Here is an 18,995-nt window from a genome sequence, read left to right as displayed (position 1 = left end):
TGCTCCTATTACCTGTTCTAAGAAGATCATTTCCGCCAGCTTGTAGTTCTTCTCCAGCATGGCTAGTCGTGCTCGGACCTGATAAAAGTCTGTTCCTTCTCCACCCTGTGGAAAAAAAGAAAGTTCTGGTTATTGTTGGTGCCCATGAACAATTCTGTCTGTGTAAGTGGAGACAGGAAGGTCAGAGAGATGTGGAGGCTAAAAGCTTAGGAAGCTGAAAAACTTGGGGCTCAGAGGCTTGAGGTTTGGCAAACAGCTCCAAAATGGCCTGACCTGAAGGTGGCGATAGGGAGGGCAGGGTAGAGGAAATTAGCCATGGCTGGAAAGCTAAGAGCTGTGGGTCTGAGTGCCAAGAGAAATCGCAGCTCAAAAAAGTGAACGAATCAGGAGAATACTTGCATATTCCCGAGACACTTGATCTGCAATCTCATTGGTTTCATGGAGGAACCGAGCTTTTGCAACATGTCCCAAAGCAGAAAAGCACCTAAAGTATGGAAGCAATAACAATAATAATATTATTATAGAATCATCATTAATTCATTGGTTTAGCAGATATATGATGAGCATCCATTATATGCCAGGCACTTGTTCTTGCCACTGAGGACACAAAAACAAAGATGAGGGCCTGGCTCTCAGGGAACTTACTTTCTAGTGGAAACATAATTAGCAAACAAATAAACAAAGATTAACTGGAATAATGGAAAATGAAACTAAGGGGACTATTTAAGTTGGTTGTTAGAGAAGGCCTGTTCCAGGATCTGTCATCTGAGCTGAGACCTGAATCCAAGAAAGAGCCAATCATGGCAAGATGGAGGAAAATTACTCCAGGCAAAGGGAGAAGCTAGTATAAAGGGCCCAAGGCAGGAGTGATCTTGGTGTGCTCAAAGGGACAAAGGATGCCTGTGTGGCTGGAGACTAATGGGCAAGTACCTGATATGAGAAGGAAGCGGGTCAAATCTTGTGGGGCCTTAGGAGTTTGTGTTTTATACAAAGCACAAAAGCAAGAAAATGATTTAATCTAATTTATGTTTTTAAAAAATTACCACAGCTGCTATGGTTCTAAGGATTGTAGGGGTCTAAGTAGCAGTTTCTAATTAATTAAGAGACTAATTAAGAGGTTTTTGCACCACTGTGTGCAGGAGATGGTGGTGGTCTGTTCTAGGGTGGAGACAGTAGGGTTGAACAAATAAGAGATCTGGGGTATGTTATAAAAACCCTGGCTCACTGTCCCTATGACTTGCAGTGAGTCTAGCTGTGGGGGGATGGGATAAAAGGGACCAAGGATGAATCTTCGCCAAAGCCACAGCAGCTGATGTTTAATGAGCACTCCGGTCTGTGCTCTTTGCACAGATCCTGTCATTAAGTCTCCCCTATCACTGCCACTCTGCCACTCTTCTTTACCATCCTGCAAGGTGAATACTGTTATTATCCTCATTTCATAGAGAAAATGGAGAAGCCAAGGCTTGAGAAGGTTAAGTTAATCTCTCTAAAGTTACACAGTTGGTAAATGGAATCAAGATTTGAAACAGGAGAGTCTGGAGTCCCATGTTTTTCCTGTTAATTACACTCCTATACCATTATTGGAATATACACATTAACACATAGATTGTAGGGTAGGAGAGTTAAACACTTGGAAGCGGCACCTAGTTACAAGGTGGGGGAGTGAAAACAATAAAAGACATACTCTTATAGGAAGTCAGATAAAAACAAATAGCATATATCGCTTAAATGTAGAATCTAGAAAATGGTAGAGACGAACTTATTTGCAAAGCAGAAACAGAGTCTCAGTTGCAGAGAACAAACTTATGGTTGCCAAAGGAAGAAGAGGGGATGGGATGAATTGGGAGATTGGGATTGACACATATACACTACTCATGTATCTAATCAAACAGATAACTAACGAGAGCCCACTGTGTAGCACAGGGAACTCTACTCAGTGTTCTGTGGTGACATAAATGGGAAGGAAATCTAAAGAAAAGGGGATATATGTGTATGTGTATGAATACCTGATTCACTTTGTTGTTCAGCAAGAAACTAACACAATACTGTAAAGCAACTATAGTCCAATAAAAATTTTAAAAAATAAATAAAAGCCATACTCTCATATTCTAGGATGGGAGGATGTTTGGAATAACTGCACTATGGAAGGGTTCTATGACATCTGTTGGCATGGGAAGGCAAGAAGTGCCCCAACCCTGGGGAGGAGCAGCCCATGGGGAAGACACTGTGCGGCCATCTCTCCCTCCGAGCTGCCTGGCACCTGGGTTCCACAGCCCGGCTCACCTCTCAGCAATGTGTAGCTGCTTTGCTTCCAGTGACAGCTTGCTCAAGGTTTTCCACATTGCTTCTGTTTCTGGGGTCATTTCCAGAGTTTCTAAGAAGGCTGTGGCCCTGCAGAGGGAAGGAAGCAAAGCACAAGGAATGAGTCCAAGGTCAGGAAGACACTAAGGAATATTGGTGATGGGGCAGCAAGAGGATGGGGGAGGCAATTATTTGCCCTTTTTGTCTAATCTCCTCCCAGGACCACCAAGTCCTTTTCAGACATGGCTGCTTTCACTGCCCACCTCAGGCAGGTCCTCAGACCCAGACTTTCCCACCACTGTGCTGGTTATCAGCCTCGTGTCTCACCGGGTGTAGTTGCCGTCATCAATGGCTGTTCCAAACTCAATAAGGCCCTCATCCAGGGTGTAGGCAACTGTAGTCACACCTTCGGTCACCATCACCTCTGTCTTTCCCCCACCTCGCTCCAGACCTACAACATCACCCTGTAAAAATTCAATCCCCCCAACCCACCAGAATTCCAGGTGAGTGTTGACACAGGCTTAACTGCAGAAAAGACCCACCGTCATCCAACCCTACTGCTCACACTCTGAGGGAATGACTATACTCTCTGTTTTTCTGACACTTCTCTCAGGCAGATAAAAATTCTCTATCTATGGTAATATCCTTGGGTTAAAGTACACCATAGCTATGATAGCACTACTGGCTAGGGATAAGTTGACAAAGTGTGGTATCCACTTCTGCCAGCGGTACCATGACTTGGTATTTGTAAAGGTTCTCCAGCTAAAATTCAACTTGAACCTGGAACATCCTTCTTAATGTATTGCTGAGTTCAACTGAAGAAATCACTAGGAAAGCTTCCTGCTCCCTCTCCCACCCTTCCCCTCCACAAAAAGAAAGAAAAGTCAGTAAGTTAAAACCAAAAAAAAAAAAGAGCAGGAAAAAATGGAAGGTGAGCAAATGGAAAAACTATAGTTGCCCTAAGGCAAACATAGTATTAGGAGAGTAAACTTTGGGTCCTTCAGCAGAATGTGGAGGCCAAATCTGAGGATTTCTCATTAAACGTGGATCCTCTATTCAGTAAAGGAAACCAAAGGAGTATATAGATCATTAACATGCCTGATTTCTGCATAAGCAAATACAGATCATCCCTGGAGGAAAGCATGTCCAACTAAGGCCCTCATGATTCCAAAAGATGATATTCAACGTAACATGAACTCACAATTAAAAACTACCAAAATACCACTTAACAAACCACTAGTAGGGAGTAAACAATAACTACAGACAATAGTTTCAGACCTCCCTGGATCTAGGATATAAAAAATAATACGAAAAAAGACAGTTATGGAATATAAAATAATTATGTGTGAAACATTAGAGACCCAAAAGATGAAATATTAAGCCAGGAACAAGAGACTATCAAAAAATAGTCAGGCAGGTTGGAGAAAGAACCAAGTAAAGCCTTTAATTTTTGAAGTGGAAAAACAATACAATGGATGGTTTAAATAGTAGATTAGACAATGATGAAAGTGAATTGATGAACTGAAAGATGTATTTAAGAAATTATCCAGAATGGGAGGGGAGTTTGGGGGAGAATGGATACTTATATATATGTATGGCTTTGCTATACACCTGAAATAATCACAACATTGTTTATCTAATATAAATCCGATATAAAGTAAAAAGTTTTTTTTTTAAAGAAATTATCCAGAATTTACCATGGAGCTAAAAAAAATTTAGCATGAAAGAGAGGTTAGAAAGGCACAGAAGTCAGGACAAGAAATCTACCATATGCCTAATTAGAGTTTTGATGGAGAGACTAGAGAATATGAGAGAAGAAGCAATGTTTAAAGAGATTTTGGTTGAGAAATTTCCAAGACTGATGGAAATATATGTACTTTCAAATATAGGAAGCACAATATACACCAAGCAAGATAAATAAAAAGAAGTTTATATCCAGACATATTGTAGTGAAATTTCAACACATCCAAAAAAAAAAAGAAAGAATAAAAAAGAAAGATTTTAAAAGCAACCAGAGAGAAAAGACAGACCACCTATACAGAAAGGGCTATTAGTAAACCTGCCAGAACAAAAGAAGTCAATCAATGGGACAACATTTGCAAAAGGCTAAGAAAAATTAACTGTCAATCTAGAATTGGGTAGTGAGTCCAAGCATCTTTCAATAGCAAAGCTCTAAGTAAAAACAGTTCCAGATAATCAAAACCTGAGCATTTTATCATCAAAAGACTTTAAAGAATCTTCTAAATGTTACTCTTCAAGAAGAGGAGGAAAAGTAACTCCCGAAGGAAGATCAGCAAGGCTAAAGGAAAAGGTGAATGGGGAACTGGCACTATGATGGTAAATCTAAACAAATTCTGTCTGTATAAAACAATAATGTCTAGCTTTGGGGATGACAGAAAGGAACAGAATACTAGACAACAGGGTCTTCCCTGGTGGTCCAGTGGCTAAGACTCCACACTCCCAATGCAGACTGCCTGGGTTTGATCCCTGGTCAGGGAACTAGATCCCACATGCCCTAACCAACAGTTCACATGCTGCAACTAAAAGATCCCACAACTAAGACCTGGCGCAGCCAAATAAGTAAATGAAATAAATATTAAAAATAAAAACAACACTAAACAACAACGGCAAAGGGGAGGGAATCAAAGTTAAAGCCTTTTATGGTCCTTGTCTGCACTGCAGTGGAGGGTGCGTGGATGCTGCTTAACTTCACATTTTGTTAATTTAAATACATAGTGAACTTCCCTGGGGGCTCAGACGGTAAAGCGTCTGCCTGCAGTGTGGGAGACATGGGTTCAATCCCTGGGTTGGGAAGATCCCCTGGAGAAGGAAATGGCAACCCACTCCAGTACTCTTGCCTGGAAAATTCCATGGACTGAGAGGCTCCTCAGAGCCTGGTAGGCTACAGTCCATGGGGTCTCAAAGAGTTGGACACGACTGAGTGACTTCACTTCACTTCACTATAGAAACACTATAGAAACAGGATATATAATCTTCAGACCAAAAAAAGGTATTTAGAAAAGGACAAGCTCCCACCACCCCCTCAATCCAACCTTAATCAGTCTAAAATGAAGCGAAAAAGGAGGGGGAAAAGAAGAGATTGAGAAAAGAATAAAAAGAAACCATCAAGTGCTCTACATACACCCACGGCAGTCATCCTAGCCTAGCACAGGGGGCCCTTTTCTGTTTCCATAGGCTCCTCCCAGATTTGGGATATTACTGTGTGAGTGATGTTGTCATGGCGTAGAACAGAGGGTGTGATCAGCAGTCTGAAAAAAACAGAACTCTGAATGGCTTGTAACAGAGAATCAGCACATAAGGAGGTGTGATATGGAACTCCTCCCCAATTGGGGATCTTCCAGTCAAAGGGAACTCCACAACTCGACTTGGTGAATTCCCACTATAATAGGGACTAGTACTCTGAGGGTCTAATATAATGTCAGGAATCTGAACGAGGATGGCTCTGGGGCCCAGAGCACTGTGGGAAGCAGTGTAAGTGTCTCCTGTCAGCTCCATCAGAGAGGTTATGGGTGGCAGGCAGAGAAACCAAGCAGCCTTCTAAGTTTCCTTGGGTTCCGATTAATCAGCTCGACACTATGTGTGAGGTGCCCTGATGTTGACATACCCTGATAGAGGACATGGTGACCCTCTCGGGTGCCTCAATGTTGTACCACACACACAAGTTGTTTCGGTTCTGAGCCACCAGCACATCACTTCCTGGGACCCACTGCACGTAGGAGCAGAAGTTGAGGATCATCGTCTTAGAGCAGCTTTCGATATCGTATAGATGCAACTGGAGGAGGAAGAAGTAGATACACAATTAAGAAAAGATGTGGGTGTCTTCCCATCTGAACCATTTCCTAATGGGGAAATGTGGTGAGCTAGCCCACTAGTCAGGTACATGCTGAATTTCAAAGCTTACTGAACTTCAACCATAAACCCTTCCAGTTCATGCTTGGTTGGTATATTCTGACACTGGCCAAGTAAGAGATGACCAAAAGAGCAAAGGGCTACACCCTAGGAATTTAAGTTAGGTGAAGGTCAGACTTTCATTCCTAGAATAACTCTGGGCCAGAGTTATTGGTCTAGATTACAAAAATAAGATCATGAGACAAATTAGATGGCCTGGAAATATGTGATGTGGCTTTTACATCACAGTGAAAATGAAATGCAAAATCACCAGGTAGTCCCTGAGGTCGAACTCATTGGCGATACCACACTGAGATCAGAATCAATAAAGGGCTGGGGGAGACTGTCCTCAAGTCAGGGTCACTGCGGTCAGGTAAGTGTGGTCGAAGAGCACTGGAAAAGTATGTGTGGTAAAGGTCAGCTGGGCGTTGAGGAAGAGGAACGCAGGGGTGAGGACGGTTCATGAAGTCACAGATTTGTGAATATTAAGAGACACACCAACTCCCAAATTCCCCTCGTGACTTTGGTGCCTGCATGATACAATCTCTCAGGGTAAAATGGGATGCGTGGTGATATTAGATGTAAAAAATGTTGATCCTTCTGTGCTGTTCATTATGCTTATGGCACAGCCCCAAGAAATCATGTCCCATTCTGCCTCCCACCGTCCCTGGTGGCAGCTAGTACCACATCCTTTACGGACCAGTCAGTGGTTAAGGCCTTAGTAACCCTTCTCACACGAAGTTTCCGGTCCCTGAAGAGAAGCTTGTGCCCGGTCTCATTAAGTTCCAGCCAATCCACACGGCTCTCATGGCTGATGGTGCCAATGTTGTAGCCTCCAATCAGGTCCACTAGAGAGTAAAGGAAACAGTGTGAAAAAGAGAGATTCCACATAATCACGTACAAAGCATGAGGTGGCTTATGAAAGTTTGGTTTTAAGAATGTTGCGTTAGTCTAGAGCACATCACTCAGGAGTACAAATGGTCAGTATAATATAGTTTTGCTAAGTTGCTTCGGATGCCGTGTTTCTTCTAAATTTACAGAGATTTCATTTAACTCTGCAGTTAAGTTAGAAGATCCAGACCCATCAAGAAATCTGATTCCTCTCTGGGACTCTGGGACTTGTCTCATAGCAGGTCAAAACTATGGCTTCCGTTACTCACGATAAGCCCCAGTTACAGCAAGCCTACCAATGAGAGAGAGCTGATCAATGAAATGACCTCAGTGACCACAGATGCTCCAAGCCATAAAAACAGGAGGGTCTATCAGTGGTGAAGGTGCACAGACACAATAGGAGGAACCTCTGACTAAAGTTAGGCAGGTCAGTGTAGGGGATAAATATTAGCTGGGTCTGAATTTTGTAGATAACATTAAGAAACAATCATGCTTAGAACAGACCACTCAGGGTTGGCTAGGATGCTTTCAGGGAGTCTCCTGAACAAACCCCATTCATAGCTCTTATATATTATCTTATACATTGTGATCCACATAGTCAAAGGCTTTGGCATAATTAATAAAGCAGAAATAGATGTTTTTCTGGAACTCTCTTGCTTTTTCCATGATCCAGCGGATGTTGGCAATTTGATCTCTGGTTCCTCTGCTTTTTCTAAAACCAGCTTGAACATCTGGAAGTTCACAGTTTATGTATTGCTGTAGCCTGGCTTGGAGAATTTTAAGCATCACTTTACTAGTGTGTGAGATGAGTGTAATTGTGCAGTAGTTTGAGCATTCTTTGGCACTGCCTTCCTTTGAGACTGGAATGAACACTGACCTTTTCCAGTCCTGTGGCCACTGCTGAGTTTTCCAAATTCCCTGGCATATTGAGTGCAGCACTGTCACAGCATCATTTCTGCTTTATTGACTATGCCAAAGCCTTTGACTGTGTGGATCACAATAAGCTGTGGAAAATTCTGAAAGAGATGGGAATACCAGACCACCTGACCTGCCTCTTGAGAAACCTGTATGCAGGTCAGGAAGCAACAGTTAGAACTGGACATGGAACAACAGACTGGTTCCAAACAGAAAAAGGAGCACATCAAGGCTGTATATCGTCACCCTGCTTATTTAACTTATATGCAGAATACATCATGAGAAACGCTGGGCTGGAGGAAGCACAAGCTGGAATCTAGACTGCCAGGAGAAATATCAATAACCTCAGATATGCAGATGACACCACCCTTATGGCACAAAGTGAAGAGGAACTCAAGAGCCTCTTGATGAAAGTGAAAGAGGAGAGTGAAAAAGTTGGCTTAAAGCTCAACATTCAGAAAACTAAGATCATGGCATCTGGTCCCATCACTTCATGGCAAATAGATGGGGAAACAGTGGCTGACTTTATTTTTCTGGGCTCCAAAATCATTGTAGATGGTGATTGCAGCCATGAAATTAAAAGATGCTTACTCCTTGGAAGGAAAGTTATGACCAACCTAGACAGTGTATTAAAAAGCAGAGACATTACTTTGTCAACAAACGTCCGTCTAGTCAAGGCTATGGTTTTTCCAGTAGTCATGTATGGATGTGAGAGTTGGAGTATAAAGAAAGCTGAGCACTGAAGAATTGATGCTTTTGAAGTGTGGTGTTGGAGAAGACTCTTGAGCGTCCCTTGGACTGCAAGGAGATCCAACCAGTCCATCCTACAGGAGATCAGTCCTGGGTGTTCATTGGAAGGACTGATGTTGAAGCTGAAACTCCAATACTTTGGTCACCTGATGCAAAGAGCTGACTCATTTGAAAAGACCCTGATGCTGGGAAAGATTGAGGGCATGAGGAGAAGGGGATGACAGAAGAGAAGATGGTTGGATGGCATCACCGACTCGATGGACATGGGTTTGGGTGGACTCCGGGAGTTGGTGATAGACAGGGAGGCCTGTTGTGCTGCGGTTCATGGGGTCACAAAGAGTTGGACACGACTGAGCAACTGCTGCTGCTGCTGCTGCTGTGTCGCTTCAGTCATGTCCGACTCTGTGCGACCCCAGAGATGGCAGCCCACCAGGCTCCCCCGTCCCTGGGAGCAACTGAACTGAACTGAACTGATACACTGTCAGTTCCGGAGAAGGCAACGGCAACCCACTCCAGTGTTCTTGCCTGGAGAATCCCAGGGACTGGGGAGCCTGGTGGGCTGCCGTCTATGGGGTTGCACAGAGTCGGACGTGACTGAAGCGACTTAGCAGCACCAGCATGCATTGTCAATTATCTTATACATTATCAATGAGCAATGTGCCTGTTTTTGTTATATATGCTTAAGCTAAAGACCAAATGCCAGCTGATAGCCACAACTGGGAAGACCAACTTAGAAATGAATTTTTCTTTTAATTCAAAAGCAAAATAGTAAATCCACGTTTTAATGCCTCAGTTATAAGTACAATTAGAAAATGCTAAAGCTGTGGGGACCCTATTTCTATGAGCACCCTTAAATTACACACAAAATTATGTGTGTAGATATTTTTCTGGGAAAGGATTTATGTTTTCAATTAGATACTCAAAGGGGTTGGTGACCCAAAAAAGTTAAGAGATAAACTCTGTCAATGTACACTGAAGATGAGACCTACAGAGTGAGGTGACTTGTCCAAAGCCATATGGCTCACTACTGCTATTAGAACTTAGGCCAGTGGACTGTGTTATTATTTGCATTATACTTTTATTTCTGAGCTCAGAAACCTTATATGAAATATAAAATTCTTGAAATGTAAAAATATCTTAAGGACAGACCCATATGTATATGGAAATTTGATTTATGAGAGATGACATAATGTATTATTGGGAGAAGAATGGATTTTCAATAAATGGTTACACATATGGAAAAATAAAATTAGCTTCCTACTTATATTATGCACAAAAATAAATTGCAGGTAAAAGGCAAAAATTTTAAGTGTCAAAATATAGGAGGGAATAGAAGGGGATTTCCTAAATAAGACCTTAAAACCCACAAACTATTTATTAAAAAGTGATACACAACACTGTAAATCAACTATACTTCAATTTTTAAAAAGTGATGAATTACGTTAAACTTAAAAATGTCTAAACACTAAAAGATGCTGAAAAATAGAGAAAAGACAAGCCACAGGGTGAGACAAAATAACTGCAATGCAAATAACCATCAAAGTCTATACCTGCACACACACAGAACTCCTTCAAGTAACCAAGAAAGTGAGTGAAAGTCACTCAGTCATGTCGGACTCTTTGCGACCCCATGGACTGTATAGTCCAGGCCAGAATACTGGAGTGGGTAGCCTTTCCCTTCTCCAGGGGATCTTCCCAACCCAGTGATCGAACCCATGTCTCCCGCATTTCAGGTGGATTCTTTACCAGCTGAGCCACAAGGTAGGCCCAAACAAGGAAAAAACAATCTAATTTTAAAAAGAGGCAATGGATATAAACTGGCAATTCACAGAAGAAGAAATCCAAAATGCCAATGAACAAATGAACAAAAAGTTAATAGAATTAAATATATTTTCATATATTGAATACATCAGATTGAGCCAATTATGAAGTCAGGCAATTTCAAGCATTGGAGAGGATGTGGAACTGTACTGCTGGTGGGACTGTAAATTGGTACAACCTCTTCAGAGAGCAATTTGGAAATATTTAGTGAAATTGAGGATGTACCTCTTTTATGATTCAGCAATTCCACGCTGGGTGTAAACCTTAGAGAACTGAAATACTGCAACAGGGAAAAACCAACAACTTAAATGTCCACCAATAAAAGAAGAGAGAAAAGATCCAAGGAAAATATAATGGAATGTTAAGGATTTGAAAGAATTTGGTATGGGTACAGAGCTCTTCCCTGTCACTAAGTCATGTCTGACCCTTCTGCTACCCCATGGACTGTAGCCTCTCAGGCTCCTCTGTCCATGGGATTTTCCAAGCAAGAATACTGGAGTGGGTTGCCATTTCCTTCTCCAGGGAATCTTCCCGGCACAGGGATTGAACCCCTGTCTCCTATGTCTCCTGCATTGCAGGCAGATTCTTTACCCACTCAGCCATCAGGGAAGCCCATGGGTATACAAGTAATAATAATAAGAAAAGCACTTAGACTACTGCTTGGTATATAATAAGTATGTAACAAATGTTAGCTATTCATAATAATATTATTATGGGTATACAAGTAATAATAATATTATTATTATGAATAGCTAACATTTATTAAGCACTTATCATGTACTAGGCACTAGTCTAAGTGCTTTTCATACGAAGTAGGTGCTATTTTTATCCCCACATTGTAGATGAGGAAATTGAGATACAGAAAGGATAAGTAATTTACCTGAAGATCACACAGGTAGTAAGTAGAGAAGTGGGACGGTTTGACTCCAGAGCTCTGCTGTTAACAACTACACTACCTGCATATGTTATTCTCTAATAAGCTTTTCAGAGAATATCATGCTATTTTTTATACTTTTTCCCTATGCTTGAAACATTTCATGATACAAAATTAACTATTAATATATAAAGTGAAAGTGAAGTCGCTCAGTCGTGTCTGACTCTTTGCGACCCGTAGACTGTAGCCCACCAAGCTCCTCCGTCCATGGGATTCTCCAGGCAAGAATACTGGAGTGGGTTGCCATTTTCTTCTCCAGGGGATGTTCCCGACCCAGGGATCGAACCCAGGTCTCCCACATTACAGGCAGACACTTTAACCTCTGCACCACCAGGGAAGCCCACATAAAGTACGATTTATGAATGTGAACACTTGTGACATGTACATAAAATGTGTCATCACTACTTATTAATGACAAACTATACAGAGAAGGAAATGGCAACCCACTCCAGTGTTCTTGCCTGGAGAATCCCAGGGACGGGGGAGCCTGGTGGGCTGCTGTCTATGGGGTCGCACAGAGTCAGGCACGACTGAAGGGACTTAGCAACATACAGAAAGTAAGTCCCCTTCCTAAGAGGATTTACCAGTTCTAAGAATCTGTGACCCTATGAAGTCTAAACAGGAAAATTCTTAAATTTTCTAATGGTTCTTCCCTACAATTCCCAATTTTCCAGCCCTAAGATAAATGCCTAGAGAACATGAATAATTATATGGGCAGGCCTATACACATCAAGGTATCTATATCTAGACCTCTAGACACAGACACACATGTGAATTTAAACATTTCACATATCCACTGTAAGAATGCAGACACACATTTGCCTGCTGCCTCTCAGAGTCTTGGATTCTCCACTGCACACAATCCTGTGATATGGAAGTGCTTTATAAACATCAATTTTGTTATTACAATTATGAGGGAGTCTTACTCACCTACAGCAATAGTCTTGATATCAACAAGATAAGCCAATTTCTTATTATCCTCCATTCCTCGCTGACGCCTCTCATTAATACGGACACTGAAATATGAAAGGTCAGGTAAGGCAAAATGGGCTTAGGTAGCTAGGATGTTTAACAAGAGCTCTGAAACAAGACATGGGATGAAGGTTTTAGATTAACTCGAGGATACAGGAGTTAGAAGTCAAAAAGGAATTCTTTTGGGTCTCAAAAATGGAGAGAACTAGGTGGGGTTACCTGATGAGATGGGGGTTCATGAATTCAGTCCGTACAGAACCCAGGGTATCATTACTCCCATATTCCACCAGGGTGAGCTCTCCAGCATTGAAGATCATGCACACCTGGGGATGAGTGGGATGGTTAGATGGTGGAAAGATTGCATGAAGAAAGAGACAAACCGTCGAGGGAGGTACATTGTGAGTTTACAGCAAAGTCCACTTTTCTCTTTATTCTGTTCCTCTATTTCACCTTCCCATTTTATCTGCTGTTTCCTCAACCCCTTGCCACTTGCCATCCTATGACACAGAAGCTAGAAGGAGGTCTATGGTGAATCAAGCTCTACTCACATTTTCATTTTCAAAGAAATACTTCTCATTGCCACCAGATCCCTGCCAAGCTACCTGTTAAGGGGGAAGAAGACATAAGGAACCTGTGGATAACCCCCCAAGACAATGCTCTAAGAACAACAGGGTGGGACGCAGAGAGATTGATCTGGGGAGGTTTGACATTGCACAAGAGAGATGCTATGTCAGATTGTGCCTTGGTCCCTGTGTTTCTGGGAGAAGGTGTTAAAAAAAAAAGTCCAACAGCGGTGATTCATATTCCAGGATTCTAAACCTGAGTCTCACTCCCTGAAACCAGGTCCCCAACACAGGAATGTTAGAGCATCCCATGGAGACCTTCCCCAGGGACCTTGGCTCATCTGGGGAGCACCTCAGGATGCCCCATTCCCCACCTCTCCATGTTTGGTTCCTACCTCACTAAGGCGATTTGTGGTCAGGTCCCCCAGCAGCAGTGTGTCTGATGTATGGGCCACCAGGTAGCGTTCCTTTCCCAGGATTTTCACTTCTTCCACCTCATAGCCATAGTGTGACTTGAGTACCACTCGGGTTCCCGATGAGAGGTTCTTCACAATCACCTTGGTAGGAGATGAGTCTCAGCTCCCCAAGTCCGAAAGTGGGGGGAATGGGCTGTGCCCTTTGCCTACCGCCACAGTGCTAAGCAAAAGCACATCCTGTTTCCTTGCCTGGCCTGTGATATTCTTGGTAAAAAGGACATCTCACATTTATAATGCTTTTACTATTTATAAAACGCTTTCATCTATTATCTCTTTTGATGCTTATAATACAAATGATTCTGAAAGTTCCACTGGGTTAAACTAATCACTCACCCTATGTTCCTGTAGCTCTTTGTACAAACTTTTATAACTTGACCATGTGTGCTATATTATTTTTTGATACATGTGTCTCCTTCACTAGAATGATCTTCTCGATTAAGGGACACTATTCAAAGATAACCATCTTTGAATTCTCAATGCCTAACAGTGCTGACAGACAAAGAAAGGACAAATATTTCTGGAGAAACTGAAAGACTGAAGGAATCAATGAATAATAAATGAAGGAAAGGAGGGTAGAGGTAGAGAAAAGATAAAACTGGGTTCAGGAACTAAGGCATGAGCTTGCACCATCATATACAGTGAGTTCAGAAGCCCTAGAACAAAGGAATTCAGAATTATAATCCTATTTATCAACTTCCCCAGTTGACATCCTATAGGGAGTCAAGTTTTAAACCAGGAAGATGTAAATGGCAATCTCTGTACCCCTTAAACCTGGTATTTAATCCTTCTCTTACAATAAGCTGGAAGAACTACAGTGGGAAAGTTGTCAGACACATTCTGTTCCTCAGAACAGCTCTGCCAGAGGTTAAATTTGAGTCTATGTTGTGGCCAGAACACAGGGTAGGACTACAAGGATGAATGAGCCATGGCATGACTTCAGTGTGGTAGGCTATCAGCTGCTTACCTGGCTAGGTCCCACATACGTCAATTCAAACTTATTCTTGTAAACGCTCCTTCGGAGGCAGCAGTCAAACTGTTCCACTCCACCACAGAGTGTGCCCTGGAAGGGAAAGTGGCAGCATAAAGGGTAACACACACAGTATAGAGGTGTGAAGAGGGTATTTAGAGACACTCTCAAACCCTAGGTTCTAGAATCTACAGAAGAGTTGGCGGTGAAAGGGCTGGTAGTTTTTGGAAGTATCAGCAGGAAAGAGGTGGCACTTGCAGGTCTTAAGAGCACCACATAGTTAGTGATGGGATATGAGCGAGAAACTAGCCCTGCCTATAAAACTCTTGACCCATGTGACCTCCAATAAAGTATGGATTTCTCTTTCCTGCCTGGAACATCGGAGTTTTAGACTGTGATCAAAAGGGAACAGGAGTTTCTCCAGTGTCAGGAGAGAGTGCTTTAAGACAGGTGGGATTTTTCTTAATTTGAAGAAGTCACCAAAGCAGAAAGGGGTTACTAGTTGCATACCGCACAGAGTCGTGAGCCATCCCGCTTCCAGGCCAAGGCAGTGATGGTGTATAAGTTGGCAATTTCCTTGGGCTTTGCCTCTTCCCAGATGTTTCTCCGAGGACTCCAGTTGAGCACCCGAAGTCTGAAATTAAGTATGTGGCTTTTAGAAGAGATGGAGGCTGAGAAAAAGTGTAAATGGGCTTGTAATGGAAGGAAATGAGTTTTGCTACATCAGAGAACAGAGGAAATAAAAGAAAACAGACAAGGTGGCGGGGGATGGGGGGTCTAGTAGGAGAGAACAAAAATGTTCAAGGGAAGTAAACTGGGAAAAATCAAGTCAAAAGTAAAATACAGTAAGAGAGATAGGAGTGAAAAAATAAAAACAGATTATGGATATTTAGAAAAATGAGCTGTTAGTATAGAGAAATACAGAAAAAGAAAAGAGAATTGCTAGGAGTCAGAGAAGAAAGAAAGGAAGAGACATACATGAGACTGAAAGGGACAAAGACAGCACTGACAAAGCTGGGGTTAAAAGCACTCCAGGAAGAGATGGGACCTAGACTCCAGCTGTTTATGCACCGTTCCATCATTCATGCATTCATTCTCAAACCGCTGAGCACCTATGATATACTAGATGCTAATCTAGGCTTTGGAGACCTGAAAAAAAAAAAAAATAGAGGCTCTCTTCTTAAGGGCTCTTCAAATTAGCCAGTTAGATACAAACATCAAAGGATAATACAGTGTGATAAACACAAAGCCAGTAGTCTGAAAAGGTGCAAGGCGAATACAAAGAAAGTAGAGATGAAGTCTGCTGTGGAGTCCTGGGGAGAGAGACCCACACAACCAGAGGACGGTGCATCTTGGAACTGCTGGCATGCTAATGGATGGTGGGAGCAGGAAGAGGAAAATGTGCATGAATTAAACCTTGAGAATCACTTGATTCTGATGCTCAACCAATCTTCCACTCTGGTTGGGAAGCAAAACCAGGCTAAAGAAGAGTGTACACAGGGAAAGTAGGCAGAAGCCACAGCTGGACAGGGACCCACCTGTCATAGCTTCCCAGCACAACCGACTGGCCCCCAGGACTTGCTGCAGCTGTGGTGAACTCCCGCTCCAGAGGGTCACGGCTGTAGTCAAAAGTTTGTAGCACGTGGCCTTCCTTTCCATAGGCCACAATCCTCCGGTCACAGCCTGCAGCCACAATGCTATTGGTTGCCCACGCCAAGGCATAGGGTGGGCACGGATGGTTCACCAACTTTCCCTAAGAGTAGAAGAGGGTTTCTGTCACTCTGAGGACACCACCTCGGAAATTTCTCATTCCTAGCATCTGACACACTCCCTTGGATCATTCTACTTGAGGAAATCTTTTCCCCAACATTATTCTGCCATAACACATCCTAATCTGAAGACTTCACAAATTATCTGTCTTATACCACATACACATCTTTTATGACATTTTAATATATATGCATTTATCAATTTTATGTTCAAAGTGAAAGTTGCTCAGTCATGTCTGACTCTTTGCAACCCCATGAACTACTCAGTCCATGGAATTTTCCAGGCCAGAATACTGGAGTGGGTAGCCTTTCCCTTCTCCAGGGGACCTTCCCAAGCCAGGGGTCGAACCCAGGTCTCCCGCATTGCAGGCGGACTCTTTGCCAGAGGAGCCACAAGGGAAGCCCTTATGTTCAAAAGGAAACCTCAAAATACTTATTTGGAGATCTTCAATACTCACCTAATAAGGCCCCCAAAGGAAGCTGACCCATACATCAACTAACACTATATAGGCCCACAGGGAATATATGACTCTTTTATTTTAGGAAGGGCACATTTAATTATTATACCAATAATTCTTATTGTAAATGATTCAAATAATAGAGGATTAAAACATGAACCTTCCTTTATTCCTCTATATTTTCCCTTGCAAGCATAAACAACTCTTTTTTTCTCTGAATTTATATACATATGTAAAACATTTTATATAAATGAGAATAATTTTCAATTTTCATTTCTCTCAGGGTCTTTATTCCCCTTTACCTCAAGGTCCCTTCCACTTGATTCATCCTTTCCTATAACTATTAAGCTCTGGCCTCCTGAAAACAAACCCTCTTCTGTGGCCACATCCAGGTGTCTCTCTGCCTGAGGCCTCACCCTCCCAGCCTCCTCCCTGAGCACCATAATCTAAATTCCTTAGATGTCCAACCTCCCCTAGGACAGTGCTTGGGATTTCCTTCTCCCCTCTCCCAGGGCACCCTTTATTCATACCTGTGACTCTCCTGAGCCTTCGTCATCAAAGAAATACCTAACAATGGTGCCATCTGCATGACCAGAGAGAATTCCTTTCCCAGAGCAACTAAAAAAAGGGGGAAAGGAAGAAAGGAGAGACATAAAGGAAGCAGTTAGAACATCCTGTCTCCCCAAGAAAGTCCCCTTCCTCATCAGACACTACTCTACCTGTGGTTCCCGCTCCCAGCCCTCCCCATCGTTCACACTATGGTCCCTCAAGCCAGGACTCCCCTAGAGCTTCTCCTACCATTCCCAGGCTTCTGGGATACCCTTCTTCCTTACTCACTTTGTTGTCAAGGACACCACATAAGAATCTGTCCCATAGATGGTAGATGATTTGTTAGTTTTGGTGTTTGCTAAACGAACCTGAAAATGGGAGAGTGGACACAAGTCTGTTTAGGCTACTTTCAACTTTACCCAGGACCTAAGGAACAAGAAATAAAAACACAAAAACTGTTCCCTGTGTGGTCTCCCCCCCAGTACGTAACTTGACCCTCAGGGAGAAGATTAACTATATACCTCTTTCCAGAACCATTATCCCCATCCACAGCCTCTCCTGTGTTTCGCTTCCCTCCTTTACCTTTCCTTCAGCCAGCCCAAAGACAATGATGTATTCTGCTGGCCACTGCAGGCAAGTAACAGCACTCTGGAAGAAAGCAAGAATGAAAAGGATAATCCTGTCTATGTATATGAGCACAAAGATAGACAATCTAAACCTGAACAGCCTATCACATGCCACCACCCCAACCGCCCACAGGGAAGGAGAGGAGGGGACATGACTGGGCTCTAAGGAGAAAGGCACAGGGGGGTAAGCAGCCAGGCAGCACCATTCATGCAGCAGGAAGAGTCAGAGCCAGATATTAACAAATGCCAACTTCTGGCTGTATTTATAGGCAGATATACTGATATGTTTGTTCCTCCTGATCTCTCAGGGACTGGTTAGAACATTACCGTCTGGATGAACTTGTTACAAATGACTTTCTTGTCACCCCTGCCAAATAAAAGAGAGAAGCATATTAAAAACCACAGCCACGAATAATTGCCACAAATGATGCTGGGGGAGGGAAAGGAGTTGCAGACACCATCCTTGGCCCACCAGTGTTGCCTGTCACTCCACAGAAGCCCTCAGAGAAGGCGTAAGAAGGAGCCAGAGTAGCTTTGGAAGAATAATAAAAACAGAACATCACTCCTGGCTCCTCAGGATCTCAGAGGGCCTCCTTGTTGATCTAAGACTGATTCCTCCAGGGATGGGATCACAGGAAACACAGTCTAGGCAAAGAGAGGGCAGCAACAGACTCCAGAAGACCCCTGCCTCCCAAGCCCCAGCGTGGCTCCTTATGCTCTCCACTCCCCCTTCCCAGGGGGGCATTTCTTCCCACCTTGCCCTTCTCTGGGACACCCTATCTCCCAATCTCTATCCTCACCAGTCTTCTCCAATCTTGTAGACGTAGATGATGTTGTCAGTCTGTCCTATGGCAATCTTAGTGGAATCAGGAGAAAAAGCCATGCCCTTCACCATATAGCTCTTCCTGCCATACTAAGAGTCAAGAAAGAAAAAAAAAAGAAAGAAAGAAAGAAAGAAGAGGACAGAAAAAAGAAGTAATGAGTATACTGAAAAGAGAAGAAAAGGTACATGTGTGATGGTAGTGGGCTTGAGGGCTTTGTACTGAAAAAAGGAAGGGCAGGCCATTTCCTATGCCTGTGGCTAGGAAGTAGGT

The 18,995-nt window shown here is 42.8% G+C and overlaps 1 protein-coding gene across 1 annotated transcript in view; it reads right to left on the bottom strand.

The window, feature by feature from the left end:
- The window catches only part of IFT172 (intraflagellar transport 172), a 36,992-nt gene that overhangs the window by 14,909 nt on the left and 3,088 nt on the right, over positions 1-18,995 (bottom strand). Inside the window, exons 3-20 of the mRNA XM_052647756.1 lie at positions 18,702-18,814; positions 18,229-18,268; positions 17,858-17,923; positions 17,564-17,643; positions 17,257-17,344; positions 16,038-16,252; positions 15,010-15,133; positions 14,497-14,592; positions 13,452-13,613; positions 13,042-13,095; positions 12,713-12,816; positions 12,452-12,537; positions 6,946-7,058; positions 5,927-6,094; positions 2,629-2,765; positions 2,284-2,391; positions 400-484; positions 13-105 (exon numbers count right to left, since the gene is read on the bottom strand). Of these exons, the coding sequence (XP_052503716.1) occupies positions 13-105; positions 400-484; positions 2,284-2,391; positions 2,629-2,765; positions 5,927-6,094; positions 6,946-7,058; positions 12,452-12,537; positions 12,713-12,816; positions 13,042-13,095; positions 13,452-13,613; positions 14,497-14,592; positions 15,010-15,133; positions 16,038-16,252; positions 17,257-17,344; positions 17,564-17,643; positions 17,858-17,923; positions 18,229-18,268; positions 18,702-18,814 (1,932 nt within the window). The remainder of the gene's footprint in view (positions 1-12; positions 106-399; positions 485-2,283; positions 2,392-2,628; positions 2,766-5,926; positions 6,095-6,945; positions 7,059-12,451; positions 12,538-12,712; positions 12,817-13,041; positions 13,096-13,451; positions 13,614-14,496; positions 14,593-15,009; positions 15,134-16,037; positions 16,253-17,256; positions 17,345-17,563; positions 17,644-17,857; positions 17,924-18,228; positions 18,269-18,701; positions 18,815-18,995) is intronic.

This window comes from Budorcas taxicolor, chromosome 11, assembly GCF_023091745.1.
Source record: "Budorcas taxicolor isolate Tak-1 chromosome 11, Takin1.1, whole genome shotgun sequence".
In the NCBI taxonomy this organism is placed as follows: domain Eukaryota; kingdom Metazoa; phylum Chordata; class Mammalia; order Artiodactyla; family Bovidae; genus Budorcas; species Budorcas taxicolor.
Note: the sequence above shows the minus strand (reverse complement) of the source record. Positions and strands in the feature narration are given on the sequence as shown.